The following is a 24,670-nucleotide window of genomic DNA, read 5'->3' as shown; positions in this document are numbered from 1 at the left end:
ATGTAATGATTTGTAACAATGTCATTTTGCTTAATATGCTCATTAATAAATGAAAAAATCCATTGCAATATTGACTTTAGATAGTTGATGAATTTTTTCTCCCTGAAACTGTCAATGTCAGAACTTCTACCCTTTATATTTTTGTACTTCATGAAGAGTCATTGCCAAATATGCACATAAATCTTATTCTTATATTTCCAAATACTTTCTTGACACTGTAATATAGAATTTACACTGTTCAGGCAGAATATTGAAAGCAGTCTGTTCTCTCAACAGCATCAGCTGTGCAAGAAGTTACTTCTATTTTACTGTGGTCCTTTATAATAAACAGCTTTTGCTATGCTTAGAATTTCTTTAAGCATTGGGGGAGATACATTCTTCATACAACACAGAAACTGCCTAAATATCCTTTAGCTAGCAGACCTGTGGAAGAAAGCTTGCAATGTGCATATTTCATGGGATGGTTTGGTGATATCCATTGAGTTTGACAGCAGGACTGTTCCATATTTAAAATATTTCTAACTGCTTCCCAGTGCATTTTCACAAATCAATCCCAGAAACCTGAAGTGTTTTGTGCAGTAACACAAATTCTTGGCAATCACTTTTTACTGCTGAAAGGAATGCATGCTTCATCTAGTAAAAACCTAGGTTTTTACTCTTCTGCTGCCTGCCTTGGTGTTCTTCCTGGCTACTCTCTCTGCCTCTTGACCATGTTCACCAGTTCAGGATAGCTCCAAGATAAATTCCTGCAAGCACACACCAACTATCACATTTTTTTGGTGGGAGCGGGGGGACTCAACACACTTCAGAGGTTTCCACAATCAAATGTGTACTCAGTCAATTTTTACACATAGAACATTCAAGAATTGGATGTTGCCATGTAATTTGGATCTGTCCTGTATTTCTCTTAATGTAAATAGCATTGCACCAGCTGTTACAGGTCAGTGTTTTGGAGACTTTGAGCAGGGTTTTTGGAGTTTTGAAGTTTTCATGAACACATTTACATAGAATATACAGATACAATGTAAAAAAAATCCTCTATGGCTTTTAGTGCTTCCTTAAGGAAAACATGAAAAATTTGATTCCCTACTAACATTACTTATAAAAAGGTTCAACTTCACTTTTCATATTTCACCAAGATCATTTTGTGTTCCAAAACTGAATTTTTGAACAATTTCTGGAATATAAAATAAGGTCTAACTTTTAGGATTCAATATAACAATATATAGCAATAATTCCAACAACTCAAAATACTATTTTTATGAAGGCCTTACATTAGTATGAAAAATATGATAGGCCTCAAACTGATTGCTGAGCTTTATGCAAGGTGGGTGACAATGCTTTCTTACTTCATTCTGTTTGAAGAGAACGAGTGACCATTCTGCTCAGGTGCATTAAGTTCTCAATTTTATTTCAATCCAAATGTATTCTAACAGTACAGGGAACGGATTCTGGACCTGAAACTACTATTTTTTGCAATATAATACAGAGATTTCAGATTAACCCCAAACCAAAAAGCAGCTTGTTTCTAGTCCCACAATTAACTTGCTATCTCTTAGATACTTTTATAACTCAATTTTCAACTGGTCTGCTAGCTCACATTTTACCACTACAACAGAGATGTCCTCTGCAATGTGAAGCATTTTGTCTCGTCAATTAATACTGTTGAACCTTCAAGCATTTTTCATAAACATACTCTAAAGAACAGTAGAAAAGTAAAAATAAATAAAAAATAACAATCTCATAGGAAAAAATATGCAGAATTGGGAATACATCCCACATTGTTTGAATTATTCTTTTCTGCACTCTTTGATGTTTTTCCTGAACTTTATTATTCTCTCAAGAGATTAAAATTACTTCAGTCCTTATGTAACTCTATGCAAGGAGGTTTTATGAGAAGAGATACAGAAAATAATACAGAATGAAACAGGTGAAAGCAAAACTAGCTGGCTTGCTTTCTGTTGTTTCTTACACAGAAAGTTTAAGCACATTCTACATCTATAGAGTATTTTCACAGTAAGATTAACCCTAAAGTGAAGACAAACAAGATGAAATGATACATAGAAACTAAAGAAACAGCAGATGCCGCCAGAGAATCTTAGCAGAGGTACTGAACACTTCCAGTTCTTCTTAAGAACCGCAACAACCCAAGTACATGATTGATTTGTTCTGGAATAATTTCAACAATTCAAGGAGTCAAGTTGCTTAAGCTTTCAATAAGAACCCTAAATATTTTCTCCCTTAAACTAAATCACAAACAAACTTTCACAGAATGCCTTTACTTCCATAAACCACTTCCATAACACCTATGGAGAGAAGAAAGGGGAAAAAAAAATCATCTTTCAGGCATCATTATGTTTGTTAGCCATTCATTAAATAAGAATTCGTCTACCAACAAAAATGCTCCAGACAGCATTTTTGCTCCAGAAATGCTTCAGACAGTAACCCTCCCTCTGCACAGCAAAAAACAAGCTCTCTCCAAAGAAACACCCCAAAGTCAGAAATATCACAACCTCCTTCAAAGAAAAAAACCCCAACAATGAAAAAACCCCAAAACACAAAACCAAAAAACAACCTACACCCCCACCACCCTGAAAAAAAACCTAAACCAACAATCAAAACCTTACCACCAGAGAATGAGCTCCTAGCAAGTTTTGTGGGCTTTTGTTTGGTTTTTTGAGGGGTTTTGTTTGTTTGTTTTTCTTTTTGTTTTCTTGTTGGTTTGGTTTCATTTAATTCTGAAAATAATCTATTTTCATTCCAAGGAAGTTCGTAACCCACCAAAAAGTTCCTTCTTTGGTTTAGGAAAAAAATCTTAGCACTAACTAGGAAACACTGCTCTGAAAAAGTGGAAGATATTAAAGTAAATGACTAAGCATTAAATTGAAATGAAGAAGTCTTGAAAAAAATCTGTTTATCTACATAATGCCTCTCTCATGCCAAGTCATAATCCCCATTTAATCTCATACTACCTTAATAACATATATGCTAAAACAGTTCATTTAATAATCAAGCCCTTTTTTCCTGCCCTCTGTCCTCCAAAACTGGTTGATTGTATAAAAAACATAGAAATAGAGAATGTCAGGGAAGTTATTTACAAGAGTCAGTTATTTGCAAGTAGTTCCACTGCCTTGAAATGGAAAGAATTGGAGCTGACCTGTTTTTGCAATTAAGGAAAGCAGCACTGATACATTTCTACACCACAGCAACCACAATCTGCACAATCAACTTATGAAAAAACATAAATAACAAAAAGCTATAGAAAGGTAATACTCCTGTTAATATATGAATTATAAGAATGTTTTCTAACAGATACAAAACTTCTGCACACAATTTCCCCACTTTCAGGTCAATCTCGCTACTCCCATCACAGATAAGATCATTAATAAAACCTCATAGGGGAAGTCAGTACAGTTATCTAATCAGTACAGTTATCTGATGTTCAAATTGTTCAAACAAATTTTCTTTTTAGTTCTCAACAGAATGGTCTCAACATGGCCTCTTTAATAGCCAAAATGAAAGACAGACTTTTTTTATTCCAAAGCTGAACAACCTTCCCTCAGAAGTAATTATTAAAAGCAACAGCCAAGCCACCATGAAACACAAAAAGCAACATTTTCCCTTAAGAGAAGTGAGTTAGGAGCAAAATAGCTAAACATCCAACATAACAAAGGAAACTTCATTATACAGTCTTTGTATTTTTTCTCTTCAATTTTTAAGTACACTCCATGAATTCTCTACAAGTATTTGCATGTACTTAATCCTTTCTCCTCTACACACACACACACACACATATATATATACACACATTGAGCAAAACATGCTCCTAGAAATTATAAAAATTACTTCTGCTGCCTCTGACACAGGCATGAAAGCTAGGAGTACTCTTCTCTATGGGGGAGAGGAAAGACAGTATCCTCCCAACTAATTTGGGTCTTCAAATCTAAATTAGATTTCAAAGTCAGGCCTATTTTCATTATATCCTTCAAAGTCTACAATCTTAATAATTATGTAAAAATCATAATCTGATAAACTATAATTGTCTGAGATTAAGTCTAGCAAGTTGCTTCTATTTGATGCTGAAGGCAATGTAACTGCTTAGTCAATACCAAATATAGTGTGGCAATTACTTAAAACCTGAGGATTAGTTTATTCTTGTGCACAAAGGTCAAAATCATTACAGTCTGTGTTAAACAGCACAATTATAAATACAAATTAATGTTCTGAAGATTTGTTCACCCTGGCTCTGTTTAACAGTGTTACTAGAAAATCAGTATTATATGCTGTGATGTTTAGTCACATTAATTTTCAATCCTCATATCATTTATGTGATCTACCAGTACTCACAGTACATAATACTACTAACATGAGACACAGTGCAGATCAGGGCTGACAGAAGATGCTATAACTCCTGAAACAGGCAAATGTTTATGGTAAAGCTACAGCACAAGTTTCAATGCATATTCCTGTGAGAACAGATCTTCTTAGAACTTTTCTAGACAGAACGTAATCAAATCTTGATCTTAAAATCTTAACTAGATTTAAATGAAAGGTACACTATTAAGTCTTACTAATTTCTGATTCTTGGTTGACATTGTAACTACTGCTTTAGATCCTTAATGCAAATGTATCTGATTAAGCATAACGAACATATTTTGCACTTGGCTTTTTTTAATACCTTTTATTAGTTATGTTTATTTGTAGTAGTCTAGAGAACCCACACCTGCACAGAATCACAGAATCAATTTGATTAGAAAAGACATCTGAGACAGAGTTCAACCTTTGACAGAATATGACCTTGTCAACTAGACCATGCACTGAATGCCACATCTAGTCACTTCATGAACACCTCCAGGAACGGTGAATTCACCACATCCCTGTGAAGTCCATTCCTATGCTTAGCAACCCCTTCTGTGAAGAAATTCCTCCTGTTTTTGAACTTGAACCTCCCCTGGCACAGCCTGAGGCTACATCCTCATCTTGTTGCTAACTGTCTGTGAGAAGAGGCTGATCCTCTCAACATCCACCTTGCTATAATCTCCTTTCAGATAGTTGCAGAGACACATATGGTCACCCCTGAGACTCATTTTCTCTGTGTTAAACACCCCAGCTCCCTCAGCTGTCTCTCACAGGACTCTAGACCCTTTGTCAGCTTCATTGCCCTTCTCTGGACTCCATCCCCTCCATGTTTGTCTTGCAGTGAGGGGCCCAGAACTGGACACAGGACTCAAGGTGTGGTGTCAGGAGTGCCAGGTGCAGGGGGACAATCACTTGTCCAAGGCCTTGGTCCTTCTGGTCACACTGTTCTTAATACAAGTCTGGATGCCATTGGTTGCCTTGGCTCATGTTCAGCTGGCTACAGACCAGCACCCCCAGGTCCTTTTCCACTGGGCCACTTTCCACCCCAGGAGGGGTTGTTGTGGTTGAAGCGTAGGACCTGGACCTTGTTGAACCTCATGCATTGGCCTCTGTCTATCTAGCTACCCACCTACCTATTTCTTTCAGTCTACCACCTAATAGTCTTTCAGATCCTTTGTTCTCTAGTAGATCACACGCCCACCCAACTTGGTGGATTACAGGGAGCCTATTCTGCCCCCTGGCCCTGCCTACCAGCTCATGGGGTTGATGTTCTGAAGATACTGGTATTTTAAAGATTGAGGCAAAGAAAGTGTTAAGTACTTCAACCTTTTCCTCATCCTTGGTCACAGTGTCCCCCCTCCACACCCAATACAGAATGGAGATATTCCATGGCTCTTTTGATGTTAATGTATTTATAAGAGCTTTTCTTATTATCTCTTACAGCAGTGGCCAGATTGAGTTCTAGTTGAGCTTTGGACTTTCTAATTTTCTTTCTACATGGCATAACATCCTTGTACTCTTTCTGAGTCAAGACTCTTTTTATTTATTCCCTGAGCTCCTGCAGAAGCTCTCTGTTCAGCCAGGCCAGTTTTCTTCCCTGCTGGCTCATCTTGCAGCACAATGGGGATGGCCTGCTCCTGAACCTCTAAGATTTCTTCCTTAGTATTTCTTTCTAGCTTTCCTGGACCTATTTGTTATTAAGGACTGCTCCACAATGGATTCTCCAAAGCACTGTCCTGATTAGAACAAAGTCCACACTCAGAAAGTCCAAGATATTTAGCTGACACCCTTCCTTACCTCCCCCCGAATCAAAACCCATCATTTCAGGCTCACTGTGCCCCAGACAGCCCCTGTCCTAAGTTTTACAACACAAAGATGTATTCTATTCCCATCCTCAAGAGCCGTTGAAACCAGGAGGGGCATTGTTTTTTCCTTATCTCCTGTTAATGGGCCCCTCGATGCCTTTCCCTATGGCTCAGAGATAATTCCCTCCAGGAGCCATTCCTGTTTAATGGACCCATCGCATGACTCAGAGAATGACAACAGCCCATTGGGAGATGCTCCGCCCAGGGGGAGGAGCTGAGCATTTCCACCTGGACATAATCTGGGTTTTGGGACACAGCAAGCAGTCTTTCCACTGGATTCCCAGAGGCACAGCTGCCCTTACCCACTGGTTTCCAGAGGACAAGAGGTACCAGATTGTTTCTGCAGGATGACCACTTCAACAAGACCATTTCATCTGGACTGCTACCACCACCCTAACTAGCAGGGTGTCAGGTTGTATTCTGACTGTGTCAGTGGTTTTTCTTTCATATTATTGCATGTATTTGTGTTTTTTCCCCTTTTCCTAATAAATTGTGTTTCTGACTTGGAGTCTCTCACTGGTTTTGCTTCCAAACCAGAATAGCCCCCAACCACCACATCTCCCACCAGCCCTTCTCTTTCTGTAAAGAGCAGGTCTAGCAAGGCACTGCCCCAGTAGACTCACATACCAGCTAAGTCCAGATGTTCCCTTCCACACACTCCAGGAAGCTCCTAGACTGCCTTCTCTCTGTTTTGTTGTCTTTCCAGCAGCCATCTGGCAAGTAAGTCTCCCAAAAGAAAAATGGCTAGGTATTATGAAACATTAGCCATCTACTTACAGAATACTTACCTCCCTCTTCATCCTGGTTGGATGGTCTATAACAGACTCCCAATCACAGTATCTACCTTGCTAGGATTCCCACTGATTCTTACAGAGGCTCAGCCCTATCATCTATACAGTCAAAACACTCCCTCATGTACTGAGCCACCCCAACACCTCTCCTTGCTTGTCTGAAGGGCTTGTAAGCCAACCATTGCAGAACTCCAGTCATGGAAGTCATCCCAACACACTTCTCTGATGGCAACTGCATCATGTCCTACTGCACATCATATAGCATTTCTATTCAATAACGTGAAGAGAAGAATCAAACAAAATTAAAAGTCTACACTGAAATACCTTTAGAAAAAAGTTCTAATTAAATTGATCTCAACTACAGCATATCAAATTTGTAAGTCACCTAATGACTGTACAAATAGCTTGTTACACACTATGATTCTGGAATTATGGTTTACAAGACATTAAAAGAATAGAAGGATGTTAATTCATCCTATAGTTTCTACAAAAGCAATCCTCTTACGCTCTGTTAAATTCCAAATTGCCTATTCAAAGCTAAGCCAAAGAAAAGAAATAAAACATCTAACTGATGTTTTATGATTAATCTCTTTGTTTAATGATACTATGAATTGTCTTTTCAAAATCATCTGATCGCTGGTTGCCTCTGTCTGTGGTTCTTACATGTTTGTCTACACATAATGCTGCTCCTGCCTGCACTTGTGTTTATGTATATTATGAGCCCTTCAAGAGAGTTCAAGATTCTGCTCAACTAGTGATTAATTTACAAAAATTAAAATAAAAGTTTCTAGTCTGTTAAAAATATATGAAATAAATTTCTTAAGAGAGAAAAAGTGTATTATAAAATACACTCCAGCATTCCCTGTAACAATGAATAAGGGGAGTCTCCAGCCTCAGATCTCTTGGATCTCCAGCAATGTACACTTTCACAATAAAAACCTGCAATGCTGTCCACAGCCTCCACAGTCCTGTACACTCCAAATTTCTATCACTTCTACCTTCTTCTTCAGTAACAGTCCTGTTTGCTAAAGGTACAAGAATAGAAGTTTCATAGAGGCATGAAAAGCAGTAAAATCAGGTTTGCTATTTATTTTGACAGTGCTCCTGATAATCAGTATAGTACAATCCTTTTAGATCATCTAATATACCTGTATCCAACAGATTATTTGGAAAAATAAGTGTGAGCATTTTAAAGCTATAGAAACAATCTAAATTTTTCTAGTTTAAATTGTTTTATATTTCCTAATTCACTAGGCATCCACCTTAGCCTAATCGTGCTAGATATACTTCAATATTTTGATCAGCGTAGAAAAGCTGCCTCCACAGTTTAAAAAAAATGAGTATTCATTACAATTGTTAAAAATATTTTTTTTTCTAAATTCAAAATGCAATTTCTGAAGAGGAGAAAACAAATCTATTTCTTTGTAGTCAATAATATAGGTTGTTGCAATAAATTTAGGCACACCCTTTTAAGATATCACGTAAAAATAACACTATTCTGCTATGCTGAATATTCTATTGGAAAAAAAAACAACAACTGAACCAACAACAATCAAATATTTTTCTTTGCCATGAATTTTCAACCTGAAGTCTTACCTCAATTTGACCTCAATTTTACAGTCTGTAAAATTGCTACCCTGCCCAGCTATCAGCTGGGTATCTTTCTGACAAAGTAGGTGTACCTGTAACAAGTTTGGTATTATACACTAATCATGTACGTCCACACTGAAATGGAAAGCAGCAAGGAAGTCTGATTCATTTAGTCCTTTAAATAGTAACTATATAGTTCTAGTGAACTCATTGATTTAATGTCATGTTATTCAAGAATATACAAATACATTTTCCCTTAATGTTTTCTTTCAAGCCAAATTTAACTATTGACCTGACTTTCACTTGAAAGAAAGAGATGAAAAATTGCTATGGTATGACATTACAATGTACAAAAGTAGGAAAAAATTATACACATTTTTTCTTTCCTTCATTTCCATTGGAAGGACACCTATGTTATGATTTTAAATTAATAAGAAAGGGAATTATTACACTCATTAGAAAAAACAGCCAGTTATGTACACTGCACATACGAAAGCCAAAGTTAAACTGCTGACATCAAAGATTGCTAACCATACACCAAGTCCAAAATCAAAAAGCTCCTAATTAATGCCAAAACCCTGAAAAAACAGGTCTGAGATACTCTTCTGTATGATAACAGCATGAAAATTCACAATCCATGGTGCTGCTTTTTTCCATTTACTTGCTGTAGAAATTTAATGCACACTGTTCCACATGCAATTTCAGTAACAGCTGAACTTGGAAATAGATCCTTTCTGACTGCTGGTATTAAAACTAACTAGAAGAGTGGGTAGCTTAAAAATTGAGTTTAAAAGCCAGACCTTTTCATGGTGAACTTATTTAAAAGCCTCACCTGTCCTCATTACTCCAGGAATGCTGTGCAGGTTAAATGCATAGCACAAGTACTAGTTGGACTGCTTTGCTATTTTTTTCCCCCTGTACATGACGCCTCTGTAGCAATTTCACAGGTCTAAATCTATACTGTTACTGGGAAATTATACAGGCTATATGAAGAAGTCTGACAATTGCATCTGTAGCCTTTTTTAGCATATTGGTTTTTTCTTTCAAACAGGGATGACTCCTTCTCCAAGCTGGTGCCCTCCACAGGGAACCATGTCACTGACCTCAGTGGGTCATACATGGCCAGTATTGTTTTCCTCTTTTCTTGGTGGCACAGACCCTGACACAATCTAAACATTAATTGTCCAGATTCAATTTTCAACAGAAACATCCTTCAGCTACGATGTGCAACTCTTCCCAATGACATTCAATTCCCAATTACTTACAGATACATACAATTTTTTTGCTTTGCCTGTTGAATTCTAAAAGAAATGGAAATACAGCCTTGCCATGGCTGCATTGTTCACTTTAGCATATTAGAAGGCACATGATTAAGCCCAGTACTAATTTGATGAGCGCTGGTATTTCCCCTACTCATATTATGCAGAGGGCTAGCAATATCCTAAGAGCCACTCTAAACAGAAAACATTAAGAAAAATAAAAGGAAAACAACTTCTAAAACAGAGGCTTAAAATGTTAAAATAATAAACTGGAGCTGTTAAAGGTGTACCTGGGACACTAGGGGTCTTGCTACTATAATAACACCCATTCAGTACCCATTAAGGTAGTGAATTAAGGGCAAAAGTAAGGTTCCCATTAAGCACAAAATTTTCATAAGTATCATTCAGAAAATAAAAAGAAATTTCACCAACTTGGAAGAACAATGGCTTTTATTTCTCAGAATAAGATGACTCTCAGAGAAATATAAAAGGAAGGTAAGTTAGAAAGGTTTGTATACCTGAGAGCTCTTGTGTGTTTGGCAGTGGAATGCCATAAAGTTGGGACAGTTTATTCTTGTACTCCTTACACAAATAAAAAGTTATAAAATTGCTGAAGAACAGCATCCTTCAGAATACCAAATGTTAAAATCAAAATGGGAAGAGGGCAAAGCCTGAAAGAATACTTCCATAACACAAGTGACAAAATCTTGTATCAAGAGTGTCCCTTTTCTCCTTATTTCCCCAGAATGAAATAAAAAAGATGCATGAACTTTTCCCATAGAACTTGAGTAAATATGCTAGCTGGTTGTAAAACAAGAAACCTGCTGACCAAAAAAAGACAGATCTGTATCTTATGCATTCCACAGTTACTGCTGTTCCACGGACTTTAAAGGGAATAGTAAATCCAGTGTGCATTAACAAAATATAAAGGCTATAAAGAAAGAAAGAAAAACTAGAATTCACTCAATGTATATGTACTTCAAGGATCTAAATATGAAGCAAATTTAAAAAAAATTAAAAAGTCAACTTTCACACAAGAACCTTTAACTCTGAGGTTTTCTATTTCAGAAAAATCAGAGCTAAATATCAAAGGGTGAATTTTAAAAAAAGTTTGTAACTCTCATGTATTTAACTAAGAGAATAATTATATCTTTTAAAAAATCTGAGTGTTGTCTCAGGTTCAGGTGTTGCTAAACTGAATGCCAATTTCTTATTCTCTTTTCATATGTGCTAGAAAGATGCTACGGATATTATTCTACCATCAGTGGGGATTCGTGAACTCAATGGATGTCACAATGACAACGAAGGGATCAAATGTGTGATTTATTTAGTAATTACTGAAGGTAATCAAATAATTGATTTAAAGCTACAGGCTGTTATTCAAGTTTTACGTTAGTGTAATCCTGCCAAGCCACTTAATATTCTCAAGGCTACACATCATCTGAACAAGGCAAACTCCCATGACCTCGTGTGGAATCCCAAATGGTGGTATAATGTGTGTGTTTCAACAGACTGTAGGAAAGGAAAAGAGGCTGCTGGAGAAGGGGGCCATGCAGAGGCAGGGCAGCACTTTTCCAGGACAAACACCCTTATTCCACTTCTTGGAAATAAGCACAATGCAGTGAGCTCAAGGGCAAGAATGTGGCCAAGAAGTGGGCATGGGGTACAAAGGTGGAGATGAAGACTACCAAAGACCTCTGAAGCCCTCTGACCCATTTCCAGAAAGATCTGAAAGAATGGACTCAGTATGGGAACTAACTTGAATAGAAAGTGAGAAACTTAGGTTTTCCCACCCTAGAGCTATCTGTGGAAAGGCACCCCCATCAAGCTCAGGCTCCCTCCCTCCCTCTTTTTTCATCCTCCCACGTGCTTTTATAGTACGACAGGCACTAACATACCAATTTCCATGCCAATTGTATAATTTATTAACAAAACTTTAGTGAGTTTTTGTGGTCTCTGTGACTTTTGTCATCCATTTTAACCATAAGCACCTATGAATCTTGGGTGCACCCTTCCCCTTGAGGTTGGGATGTCACACCTTGATCCATAGTGCAAATCAGAGTTTTGGTGGTTTGCTGTTTTTAAGCTAAGAGTCAATGGTCCTCCCTCATTTTTGAGATTAGTATTTTAAAGATTGTATCTTGATGTTTACTATGAATATATACATATATATGTTTTAATATATTACTGAATTCTCTTCTATTATCCCTGTTTCAATAACCTCCATTTCTTATACATCTCCTAGGCTATAACAACAAACATGGATTATACAGGTTTAAACAGAAAAAGTATCTGCATAAAAGTTTCGTTTATCCAGAAACATATTAAAACATAAAATAATTTTGTTTTCAACCATTTATTTTAATTTTTCATACTCCAAATGAAGCTGTTATGGAAATTCCAAGTCTCCTGGATATTTTAAGAAACAGGCATTTACACAAGCTTATTAAGAATGACCCTCAGACTAGCTCCAAGATGAAAACCCAAATCAAATGAAGAAGAAGCAAGCCTTACTGTGCCCACAAACAACCATAGCTGCCTTTTCATGAAGGCAGGATTTCATCAGTTTTTTCACCTAAATCAAGCTTTATATATTAATTCCAACACAGGCTTTCAGAAGAAGAAAACAAAGGAAAGAAAATAGGAAAAGCAATCATCCCACTTTTTGCCTCCATACAAATAAGAATTTGAAGCCCAACATAAGCCGCTTTATTTGCTACAACTTATCTTGACTGAAAACCATGCTGCAAGTCAATGAAATGCTGGTAAAAGAATGAACACTCTTCTTTCACATTATCACAGAATGGGTAAAGTTGGAGGGGACCACAGTGGGTCATCCAGCCCAACCTCCCCACCTAAGCAGGGTCATCCTGGAGCACATGGCACAGGACCATGTCCAGAGAGTTCCTGCTAAGCAGGGTGATCCTAGAGCACATGGCACAGGACCATGTCCAGAGAGTTCCTCAAGAGGTCCAGTGAGGGGGACTCCACAAAGTGTCTGGCCACTTGCTCCATTGCACAATCACCTGCACAGAAAGAAGTTCTTCCTCATATCTGGTGAAATGTAAAAGCACTGGAGCTCTGAAAAGATTCAGATCTTTCTATGAAGAAGATTTAGAAGGTTACCTCCAAGCAAACCCTAAAAAAGCTTCAGAGCCTGTTAAGAAGACAGACTTTGCAAAAGCACCCACTGCTTAACATCCCTGTGGGAGTTATTTGGAACAACTTCAGGATGTCAGATGCCGTTGCAACAGGAGGCTATATTGATAACTGGGCCACAAAGAAACAGACACCAAAATTACCAAAATAGCTGAGTGAGCATTTAACAATACACCAACTGCTCAAGTTTATTTTTCAGCAGTGTGATCTATGCCATAATGACGAGAACTAATGGCCATTATCAACATAAACATACAATTCTGTTGAAATACAAGCATTTTAAAGAAAGTGAACATATTTTTATACACTGAAATGCAAGACTGTCTAACTGAAAGACTGCAAAAGTGGAAGTTGGCAAAATAACTCCAGGTTAATATATTTGCCAGAAACAATGCTTGTCTCCAGTTTCTTGCATTTGAAGGAAGTGGCAGGATATTAAAAAAAAACAAACCCTCAATGTTACATGTAGAAATAATTTGGTATTTTTATCTGCAAAAATTAAGTCAAATTTCAGCCTTAGCTGCTGAAAATAATTCAGCTGTTTTGAAGTATTCAATTCTGTAGAATTTATATATATATGTGTGTGTAATTCTGTAGAATTTATATATAAATGTAAATATAAATATAAACATAAATACAAATACACCAATGAAATTGATTACCATTTTGCAATTCTTAGTTTCTTTTTATCAGCACCCACAATGACATTTTGGTATCTACTCCAGATGAGGAGACTTTCTTACTGCCACTCATTTTCATTAAAGTTATAAGAATCAGGTAGGAGTTCTCTCCATCATCATTAGTAATGAACACTCATATTTCCACACATACACTATCTATAAAACAGTGTTATCTGAAGAACCCCAAAAGTTTTAGCACTAAGTATACAGAATTTATGAAATTTAAAATGTACAGAGAATAGATATCTGTAGCACAAGAAGAACCTCTTCTATTGCCCAAAAACTCAAGTGAAAATGCTAGGTTTTTTACTGCTTTCTTATTAGGAGACTTTTAAGACATATTTTTAAGACAATTTTAAAGCTTTTACTTTAAAGAATTAAAGCTAAGTCAATACTATAACTTCTAAGTCCTGAACAGTAACAGGAAGAGCCTAAAACGTCTCCTTCTCTCTAATATTGTCTCTCTACACAAACAGCATTTTTTAAAATCTTTGTTTAGAAAGGGCAGCACCATATACCATTAGCACCTGGTAAGATACAGGTTAAAAACATGTTTCTAGAATAGCATCAATGTTTCAACTTATTAATTCCCTACATAATGTCCTTTTTTATCTACCTCCTTCTAATAGGCATTGAAATTAGACTGTTTTCCCATCACCCTCCTTTGAGGTCTCATCCTATCAGGTCCTCAAATGGCTGTGGCAGTTCCACAAATCTGACTTGGTAAAGTGATTTTTGTCAATGGCTTCCTTGAAAATCAGGTGGTTGAGCGGATTGCTCGGACATGTATGTTTGTTTCTGGCCTACTTGGCAGCTAAACTTCTGAAAACACTTCTACTTATTTCTCCAGACAGGTCCTTGGAAATATTCACACAAACAAAGACTCTGTTATAGATACTGAATAGTCTTCTAAAGGAATGGTGCAAGCTACCTTAAGGACCCTTTAATTCCTTAAACCACTAAAAGAATTAAGGCAGATTAAATTATTCCATACTGCTTCCAAGGTATCATCAGGTTTAATCTAGTGTGCTAAAAACTTCCATGTTCCTGTAATTACTGAATAGTATTGGGAACCGTTTCCCATTAAAAGTACCATTTTAACATGTGACATTACCAGCAAGATTAAGCAGCAAAGAAACATACAATGTGAGTGAACACTAAAATATTTAAACCTGACTGCAGTATCAACGTCTGTACATTAGTATTTGATGGGAATGGCTTAAACATTTATGATTATGTTTTATAAGCCAGTGATTTATAAGCAGTAGTCATCTCATACAAAGGAAACAGATATTCCTTAAACCCTGCTATACATGTCCTGTATCTCTTCCTAGCCCTTTTCAGGGCTATTTAAATTTTGTTAGTTTAGGTACATATGCAACTGACAATACTACACCCTTCAACATTAAAACAGAGAGAAATGCAAGGGTTTTTTCTGAGTCAAATGGACTATTATTTCTTTAAAACTGGTCTTGCTATTTAATTTTTACAGCATTTTAATTATTTCTGTGCCCAGGAACAGACAACAATCTGCCCTTGCACCAAAGGAGTTCTATCTAAGTAAAAATTAGGGAAAGAACTAGGATGTTTAAAACAGGAACAGAGTAAAATAAATACATTAAATTAAATTAAATGTCTGCTTTCATGAATTTTCCTGAGCCAAATACAGCACATCTGTGTACCGAAGAGCAGAGAGTGGTTTTATAAGTAAACAAAAAAGCAGATGAATGTCTATTCACTATCTATGCACTTGAGGACAGTGGTTTTTTTAATACATGAATGCATATATATTCCTATATCTTTATATATGAATGCAGCAATCTCACAAAAAGCGGTATTGGAGACTGATTTTTCACCAAATTAGATTGCATAGGCTGCACTAACTGCAACAGTAAATATGCTGAAGGAAAGCAGCAATGCTGTAATGGGTTCTGACCCTTCCTCACGTCACTGTCATTGAGACACCACGGTTACAGATTAATTACCCAAGCCTTACCCTTTGCATTAAGCGAAATAATCTTATTCTTCAACTGAGGGTAAAATGAACACAGCTGCATGGCTAAACTTCCTAAAAGAGGTCAGGATGGATTCCTAACAATCACAACTATTTGGTATCCCCCATGACATTCAGCACCTAAAAATAGTCTAAGTTTCAAAGAATATAGCTCTTGTTTCAGAGTTTCAAAAGTTAGTGCAGTCAACCAGCTGTCTCCTGAAATGCAAAAGTCATCAGATTAGACTCTTTCAGCTCACTTGAAAGAAAATCCATTGCAGATTATAGCTATTAAGCCTCTCAAAAATATCTGGCCCCTTGGCAAATGTTGGTTCCCTTCACAGAAGGGGGAAGAAAACAAATCAAAACCAACAAAAAATCAACAGTATCTATTTTTCAGACAAGGAAATAACAGGAACTTCTGTACTCTTCGTAGAACAGAGGGGTAGAAGTACAGCAGGACTGACAGACTATGCCAGCCATTGATAAGCAGTAAGAATAGAGTGGCAATTTTGGACATTTTGGCACTGAAAATAACAATTAATTATCAACTGATTCATTTCACCATAGCATCTCAAAGTTTCACCTACTAAACACCTAAACATACTGCACCCTTGCTGAGTTTCACCGCTTCCTGAAAAATACTTCTTAACAAAAAAGTCTAAGTGAAGCAGTATAAAAATTTATTTTATTTCTCTATTTTCAAGAGAGACAGTCTCTATTTGCACATCAAGCACACATTTCATTACACTGCCTCAGGAGGAAGAAACTTCCTTAACAATCTAATGCTACCCAGAGCACAGCTGCTGCTTTTCAGTCTTGTCAGCTCAATTCCTCCACATATTTTTTTTCTTTTCTCTTCCACATTTCAGTCAAATCTCAGGTTTTTTTCCCCATGTTTACTGCCACAGACTAGCCTGAAACAAACACATGGCTGCAAAATCATTCAAACGTGATGAGGATTATGTATATATGGTGGGCACAGTGTAATTGCTGGGTTTATTGCTGCTCTTGGTTCACCAAGTAATTCTGAGATACAAAGTCACAGCTCCTACTTCTGTAGTCTTCCCTATCAACAAAAACACAATCCCCTGAAGAACTGTATTGACGATAGAGAATTCAACAATATAAAGCATGAGTAAACTGTTTTGTTTACCAGGTACACCAGGTAATTTGTCTCCCCTCCCACCACCAAAAGAAGTTATATAAACACCCATAAAAACTACTGATGATTTGTTTATATATGATTTCACAATGGGGAAATTACAGAGACTGGGGCTCCACCATAAATCCCCGTTTCCCTGTTGTTGCATAGAAGGCATTTTGATGCTGTCAAAGCAAGAGCATATATCTGGGTCATGGATAAAAGTTTGGTGGCCTGGAAGACTTCTAGATGGAGACACTACAAAGATATTGTCCTGCAGTTCCATCTCCAACTAAAAGGGAAAGGTTTTAGTTCTGCAATTACATGTGACTCAGCAAATACATGCTCTGTTTTCTAAGTGCATCAATTTGTCCCAAGCAGGTTTACTTTGTATTTCCACTTCCATAGTTAGAAAATGCAAAGAAAACCTACCTATTTCCTGCAAGGAAACTGACCACAAATTGACCAAATATGACCATTCAAAAATAACAACATGACTATGTAAATGGCTAGAAAAATCAACACTCTGGGTAATCTACACTAGCTGGCAGCAAATGAGTCTTTCTTCCAAAGACAGCACATGAACACAAAACACACCAGAATTTTTTGACACTTCCCTACTTTTTTCCATATAAATGATTAAGCAATATCAACAAGTAAGATATCAATAAATTCTGTACACACCTATTTCTTCAGCTTGTAAGATTCATGTACTGATATTTCTAGTGATTGACTGAGGTATTGTTTGTATCTACAAATACAGCAGGAAAAGAAGGAACACTACAAAAAATATTGCTAAAAAACCAGTAAAAGTAAACATTAAAAAACACTGGAACTATGTAAATGGGAAGATGAGCAAGTAAGGAAAGAGTAAAGAGAATCACAGAAGCACATAAAAACTATTTGATTAAATGTCATATTTATTTTACAGTATTTCTAAAAGGTACTTGCCCTCCAATGTATTTGAAATAACAAATATAACAATACATGTCTTAAAACTTTGCACAGAATTAATACTGAAGGATGGTATGAAAATTTTATTTTGCTTTCTGACAAACTTATTACTTGACTTCCAAATACAGAATATTTACAACCTGACCCTTCAAGACAGACGGCACACCCACTGTGCAAAAACTAGACAATGGGAAGAAACACTGCTTTGACAAGTGGCATAAATGAGATTTCTTTGTCTGCAGAGTGGTACATCATAAGGAATACTGTCTGTGAACAGTTTTCTATTAAATATAGAAAACAATATTGAGCTCACAATCTCCCTGAAAAAGGGATTACAATTTAGGTTAAGATAGCCTTATCTTCTGTTCTGACTGTAAATTAATACATGAGACACAGGAAAGTCTCAGCATTCTAATTCTTCTAAACACTAAAGAATACACTAAAATGTCAAAATTAACCCCATGTCAAGTCTCTTGGGCAGAAATGCATTATACATAGCATAACAAGCAGAATTCCAACATCAGGAAGAATTTTTTTTTTAGTTTTTCTGCCGCACTGAGACTTTCTTTCTGAATTTTTAGTTTAGGTTCACAATCTTACATGTATGGAGCACCATTGATATTGCCAATATTGCCAAGGTGCAAGTAGCTTCTAGCTTGCTGCGTTAGGCACCTTCTTATAAGTCATCAAAATAAAGCCATCAAGCCAAACACATTCCATGAAATTATGGAGTTGCACCACTGGTTTAAGCACCCACTATACTTAAACACGGTCCACAACAAAAGCACATACTTTACAGGTATAGTACAGCCACAAGCCACATTTTAAATACTACATATGTACCTCAGATATAAATCCTTACAAGCCATTAACCAAATAAGCATCATCATCCACACTGATAGAAATCAGAAAGCTTTTAGGGCCCAGAAAATTTAGACAACAAAATTGTGAACTCTACGCACGAGAAAAATTATATTTATTACCCCTGCATTTCTGAAAGAGTTCAGAAAGCATGTTAAGAACCTACAGCAAAATAAGGTATCATATTTTCTCCTAAATAAGTAGCCTACTACCACTGTGCAGAATTAATCTTCAGTTGTGGGGAAGAGAAGGGACACTGCTGGACCTTAGTCTGAGATCTCACAAGTGAGAATCAATTCTGGCTACCTGCCAGACTGAATGTTACAACGGCAAGGGATGGCCAAGAGCATTAACATTCAATGGGCCTCACACTTCACTGCAAAGTCTGTAAAGAAGGGCTCCATCCACTCTTGTATCAGTCTAAATGAAAACAGTTACTTTCAACATTTGACGATGTTTTTATAACCAAAATGATCTTAAAAACTAGAAACAAGGATTTTCAACTTTCCATGCCAGTGCAGTAACATCAGACAGGTTCCTCTGTATCTTTTCCTCAAGTCATGGGCTAAGTTATTCACACATCTTTATCTGAAAGGAGGGAAAATGATTTTCAAGTACCTTGAAAATAATTACCAAACTCAACGAATGTAAAGAAAATAGCTGACCTTAACAATACATCCAAGGAAAGCTCAACCATTCTCAAGCCTAATTAGAAAATTAATCATTTTTTTATCACTTCCAGCAATAGACATATACCAGATCAACATCTGAACATTCATTAAACAGCTTGAAATGAGCACACTACTTTTATCCTGCTACAAAAAACAGAAGATACATTATTCTTAAGCCATTGTATTACAGATTGCTTTGTAATACCAGTGCAGTAAGACTGACAATGAACTGTACTTATAGAAAAAAACACTGCCACCAGCTACTTCTCCACAATTAAAAATCTGTCTTTTACAGCCCTGTTATTTTTACATTCATTTAATGAGTTGCTGTAGTAGAAATATTACAATTGTTATTGAAGTACATCTTGTTGCGTTTATGATCCCGTTCTCTGCTACGAAGCATTCTACTGTAATCAAATTATTCAGTGTCTTGTATCTTTGTCATATTTCAGACATGACTAGAAAGGAATGCACTGTCACAAGAAAAAAATAAGAAAAAAGAAAAAAGAACAGGAAAGCTCTGTTTCGTATCAGGCTTCTTCTAAGGGGTTGTATTTTGTTGTTTAGACAAAAAAAATTTGGTATACAGCATTTCAATAGTAATGTTCAGATAATATTCAGAAAACTGTCCTTTCAGCTAAAAGCAGGGAGGCATAACTAGACAAGATCATCTGGACCATAGTTACTGACCCCAATGACTGCCCTCATGCAAGAATCCCTTTTACAAGCTGCATTCCAGTCAGACCATTCAGGTGTCCGGGGCCACAAAAGCAAACAAGTGGCCACAGAATAAGATCCTGAGCTTATTGTGCACTGTGTCTACTCCCTGAACTCTAAGGGCAGTGAAACTCACTTCTGATGTGATATGAAAACCCTCTATTGTCTTCAGCATCATTTGAAAAAAATCAACTTATAACGTCTACCACATTAAATCTGCCAAAATTGCAATGTCAAAGGAAATACAAAAGTGGACAGGGAAACACCAATTTCATAATTTTTACCAAGAGTAATTTATCTTCAAAAATGTTCCTCTTTGCATTTTGAGAGACCTGATTTTAGAGCAGGAATTTTTAATTATGCCATCAAAACATACATGTTTAACTGGATAGACCAATCTTATGACCTCTTTGGCACCACAACTGACCAGAAATATGATTAAGACTTATCATTGCATCTCAAAGCCATACCAAAATCTAGTTTAGATAATGCAGAAAAGATCATTCATTTCAAAATCACGAACTTTCTGTAATTTAATGGGCATTTGATTAATGCGTATGATTTTAGACCAAATTTAGAAGCTCCATACAATTATGAAATTATTAATAGCTGTGTACTTTCCTCTTCCTAACAATGTTATCAAATAAGAAAATATTACATGTTGCCTTAACATAGCTTAACTCATTAATTCATATTTGTTTGCAATTAGGCTTGAAGACATGCTGAGATCTTTCAAAACAATCACCATAACATGATGCAAAAAGGATGGCATCACTGCCTGACAAGGAACAAAAATCCGTGAGTTGTCCACCTCTGCAACAAGTACAGTCTTCACTCATGTCAGTACCAACGCATGAAATAGAGTACAAACTTTTACAAAAATAAATCCTCATGATGGAAAACTGTGCCCTGCAAAGTTAGTATTTTGCCTTAGCTAAGCAATTTCACATGGAAAGATATTGTACCCTGCTTTTTTGCAAGAAGAACTAGTCCTGCAAACCTACCTTGCTGGGCCCAACCAATCAGTTAGGCATAGGTTTACAAGGATTAACTGCCAGAGCCAGAACTGCCTCCTGCTGAAGGAGATTAAAGCATAATCTCTTTCCAGTAAATGGCATGTTGACAGCATTGTATCTTTTAAACTTCCTGTATATGCTGTTGGAATATTGAACTCAATCTTCTACACAGCCAGTTAAAAACCAAGTGACTGCTGAAGAAAGTAGACCAGGACTTCTAAAAAATCTCCAACTCTACATCAGAATTTCGGTCTCCTTTGTAATGGGATGAACAATCTGGTACCAAAACTCACTTTGCAACACATACTATACTTGGGTGGAATTTTAACTGGAATTTCTCTCCCACTGATCATTTTCATCTCTCAATTACATAAGAACATAAGCCATCACAGGCCACAACATTGTGCTCTTACAAAAATATACACACTCCTCAGAATTATGATTTTCATAATTAGCATCCACATGCCAATTTCAACTTCTTGATATTCTTTACATCTATTTTTTGAAAGTTGAGGGAGGATTTGAATATGTTAAGGTGTTTTTACAACTATCCAGAATTAACTATGCTTCATTTCTCATACTGGTAACATTTGCTCAAGAAGATAAGGACTCAATTTTAGGGCTCTACAGTAAATACCTTGACTCCCATGAATGTTCAGGCACTTTTTAAGCTTTCCGTATCTTTTTTCCGTACAAGTTAATCTGCACAAGCTCATGCAAGATACAAACCTGCATCTGCAAAAGCTGGTTTGGTGCTTCCTCTCCATTTTAACTCTTCTTACAAGGATGGATCACTCTTTAATGAGCATAAAATTATTAATCCAAATTAATTCACATGACTGCTGGTGAAAGTTTCCTTAGACCTTTTATTAAATTAGAACCACAATATATTCCTCCAAGGGCTACATTCCAAAGCACATCAGCATGGCTCATAGGGACCACCACTGTGGAACCCCTAACCAGAAATGTTACCAAAAAAGTACCCTCCTTGTGCCAATAAAAACCCATTCTAAAGTAAGGAAGTTACTGGCTAATTGAAGCAATTTCCTGATTTCTCCCTGCATTCACACATTTTCCTGTTCAGAAATTTTCAGTTACTATTTGCCTGTGTGTGCAGCTCCTGCTGTCCCTTACTTGACTATGTAGCAGGCACACATTTTTTTCTTTTCTTTTTACATCTCATGTGAACAGCTCATGTTGTAAGCCTTAAAACGTGCAGTGCTTCTGCAAAAGGATGCTTTGATAACCATTTTAAAGGAGGAGACAGAGCATAAAGGAAAAAGTCACATTTTCCTGAAAAATGTACACGCACATATCCTCCAAGAACATGCTTTAAAGACTCATTACTACTTATTATGCATTTATTTCTGCGTTATTATTCCAGCACATCAGAGAAATACCATAGTCAAAATTTCAGCTTGATTTACTGATGAGGAACTGGAAGTTAAGCAGTCTAAACAGCAGTATCATAATAGATCTGCTCTTTACCCAACATTAATTTCTCCCCTGTGTAGATGAAGACAATGGGATATCATGTCTCAGCTTTGCCTTTTCTTTGCTGAACATATTATACTGACAACACAGACAATATACTATCTCTGAGCAAGTGTGCAGAACACATTTTCTATCACATTATCAGAACACTGCATAGTCAGATTAGGTTTATTTTAAGCTGCAATACATTTTGTTCATATTTTCTCACACACTTTCACAGAAAGGAATTATTCTAGACTGCAGCAACTTTTTATACATTTACTGGCATTGAGATAACACTACAATATCTTACAGTAAAAAAAGTAAGTCCCCAGTCATTATTCATATATAGACTCCTGAGATGAGATTGTTCAAGTGTTTTTAGGGTTTTTTTGCCGTCTATAAGGGAAAACGTTAGCAATTCTCAGTTTCACCTGTTTGCCTTTCTTTAAAATTAAATGCAGCCTGTCTGGTTTAACTGCTCTATAGATAAAGCTTACATTTGTCACTGCCTTGTTACACCCCACAAGCTGGGGGTCAAATTATACAGGAGCATCTCTTTCCCAGCACAGAAAAAAAAAAAATTTAAAAAATCGACCAAGCAACCATTAAAAAATCGACCAAGCAACCAAAAAAAAAAAAAAACCAAAAAAAACACAAACAAACAAACAACCACCAAGAGAACATTCAGTCTTGAGACGATCAGGAGCGGGAGCGAGACAGATAAGAATCAGAGACGATCGATCTTTGCTCTAAACTTAACACCCCAGTAAGACCTGAAATCTGTATTATTTCTCTTTAAAGCACTGAATTTGAGAAAGGAAACAAAGCAGAAGCACTCTAAGGAAAACAGCTGTCGGTACTCACCTAGTGCCAATGACCAGAGCAGGAAAGAGAGGCAGCACGTAGTAAGCAGCGATGAATTTCATACTGCCCCCCCTCCGTTTGCTCCGCTTCTTCACAGCGACTCTGCCCCCGTCTCCTCCAGCCTCACCTCGCCAAGGGAGCTGCGGAAAGGTTCTGCCTCCGCCAGCGCAATCAGACGGCGTGAGGAGGGGACCGCCGAGCAGGGCTCGGAGCTCCGGAGCGGTACCGCGGGGCACGGCCGAGCAGGGCTCGGAGCTCCGGAGCGGTACCGCGGGGCACAGCCGAGCAGGGCGGTCGGAGCTCCGGAGCGGTACCGCGGGGCACGGCCGAGCACGGCGGTCGGAGCTCCGGAGCGGTACCGCGGGGCGCTGCCAGCCGAGCCGCCGGCAGCCCGGAGCCCGCCCCGCGGCCGCTCCAGCCCGCCCCGCCAGCTGCGCCAGGACGCGCCCCTTAGGGGCGGCCGAGGAGGGATTACGGCGTGATGCTCGAAGCTTCATTCCGAGGCGACAGCGGGGCACGGCCGAGAAATCCTTCCTGGAAGACAAAAAAAAAAAAATTAAGAAAGCCGCAGTAAAAACAGCACCGGTATTTTGCAGTTAGTGTCTTTATGTGATGTGACTATAAACAAGACAGGTGATAGAGAGGCAGGAGCTGTTCCAGGTAGGTGTCAAGCCCCAGAGCAGCCTGTCACTACAAGTAGCCACGTGTCATTTCTGCAAAGCAGGAACACACAAGCTACTGTTTCAATCAGGTGTTCATTCACCCCATATCAAGTCGAAGGTAGGAGCAGAAATAGCTTCCAGAACAGGACTTAGAACAATGTCATCTCTAAAAGCCCTTCATCACCTGAAACAACGGGCAAGACCTTCAAAGAAATAAATACCCCTTTTCTGTTTCCTGGGGTTGTATTCTGCCAGTCTTAATCAAAAATTACATAAATCAGCAAATTTGGTTAAAAATGTTTTCACTGTGTAGATAATTGCCTACCTTAACACAAGTTCATCTGATGGCAAATCACATGAAAGTACAACATGTAAAGAGAAGGAATCTTTCTCTGCAAGACTGCAAAGCCCCAGTCAAACGAATTTGTCTGCAAGTGACTGAATTGTTGTCATAGCCAGAAAGACATCTGGCCCTATGGGCCTCTCTGCTCGTACAAAAGACATCCAGAAACTACATTATACATCACAAGCATAAAATAAAAATTTCCTTAAACTGGTTAGTCATTGCATTCAGCTGTTTATTGCAGAGTAATTTGTATTCCATCACAG

General features: G+C 37.4%; 1 protein-coding gene across 2 annotated transcripts in view; it reads right to left on the bottom strand.

Moving 5' to 3' along the window:
* The window catches only part of LUZP2 (leucine zipper protein 2), a 150,689-nt gene extending 126,873 nt beyond the window's left edge, over window positions 1-23,816 (bottom strand). For both annotated transcript variants that reach the window (XM_039725107.1, XM_039725108.1), the window contains exon 1: window positions 23,400-23,816. In XM_039725107.1, the coding sequence (XP_039581041.1) occupies window positions 23,400-23,461 (62 nt within the window). In that variant the 5' untranslated portion in view covers window positions 23,462-23,816. The remainder of the gene's footprint in view (window positions 1-23,399) is intronic.
* Between the last annotated feature and the right edge of the window lie 854 nt (window positions 23,817-24,670).

This window comes from Passer montanus, unplaced genomic scaffold, assembly GCF_014805655.1.
Source record: "Passer montanus isolate IOZ18808 unplaced genomic scaffold, ASM1480565v1 scaffold54, whole genome shotgun sequence".
Taxonomy (NCBI): domain Eukaryota; kingdom Metazoa; phylum Chordata; class Aves; order Passeriformes; family Passeridae; genus Passer; species Passer montanus.
This window is presented reverse-complemented; position numbering and strand designations above follow the sequence as displayed.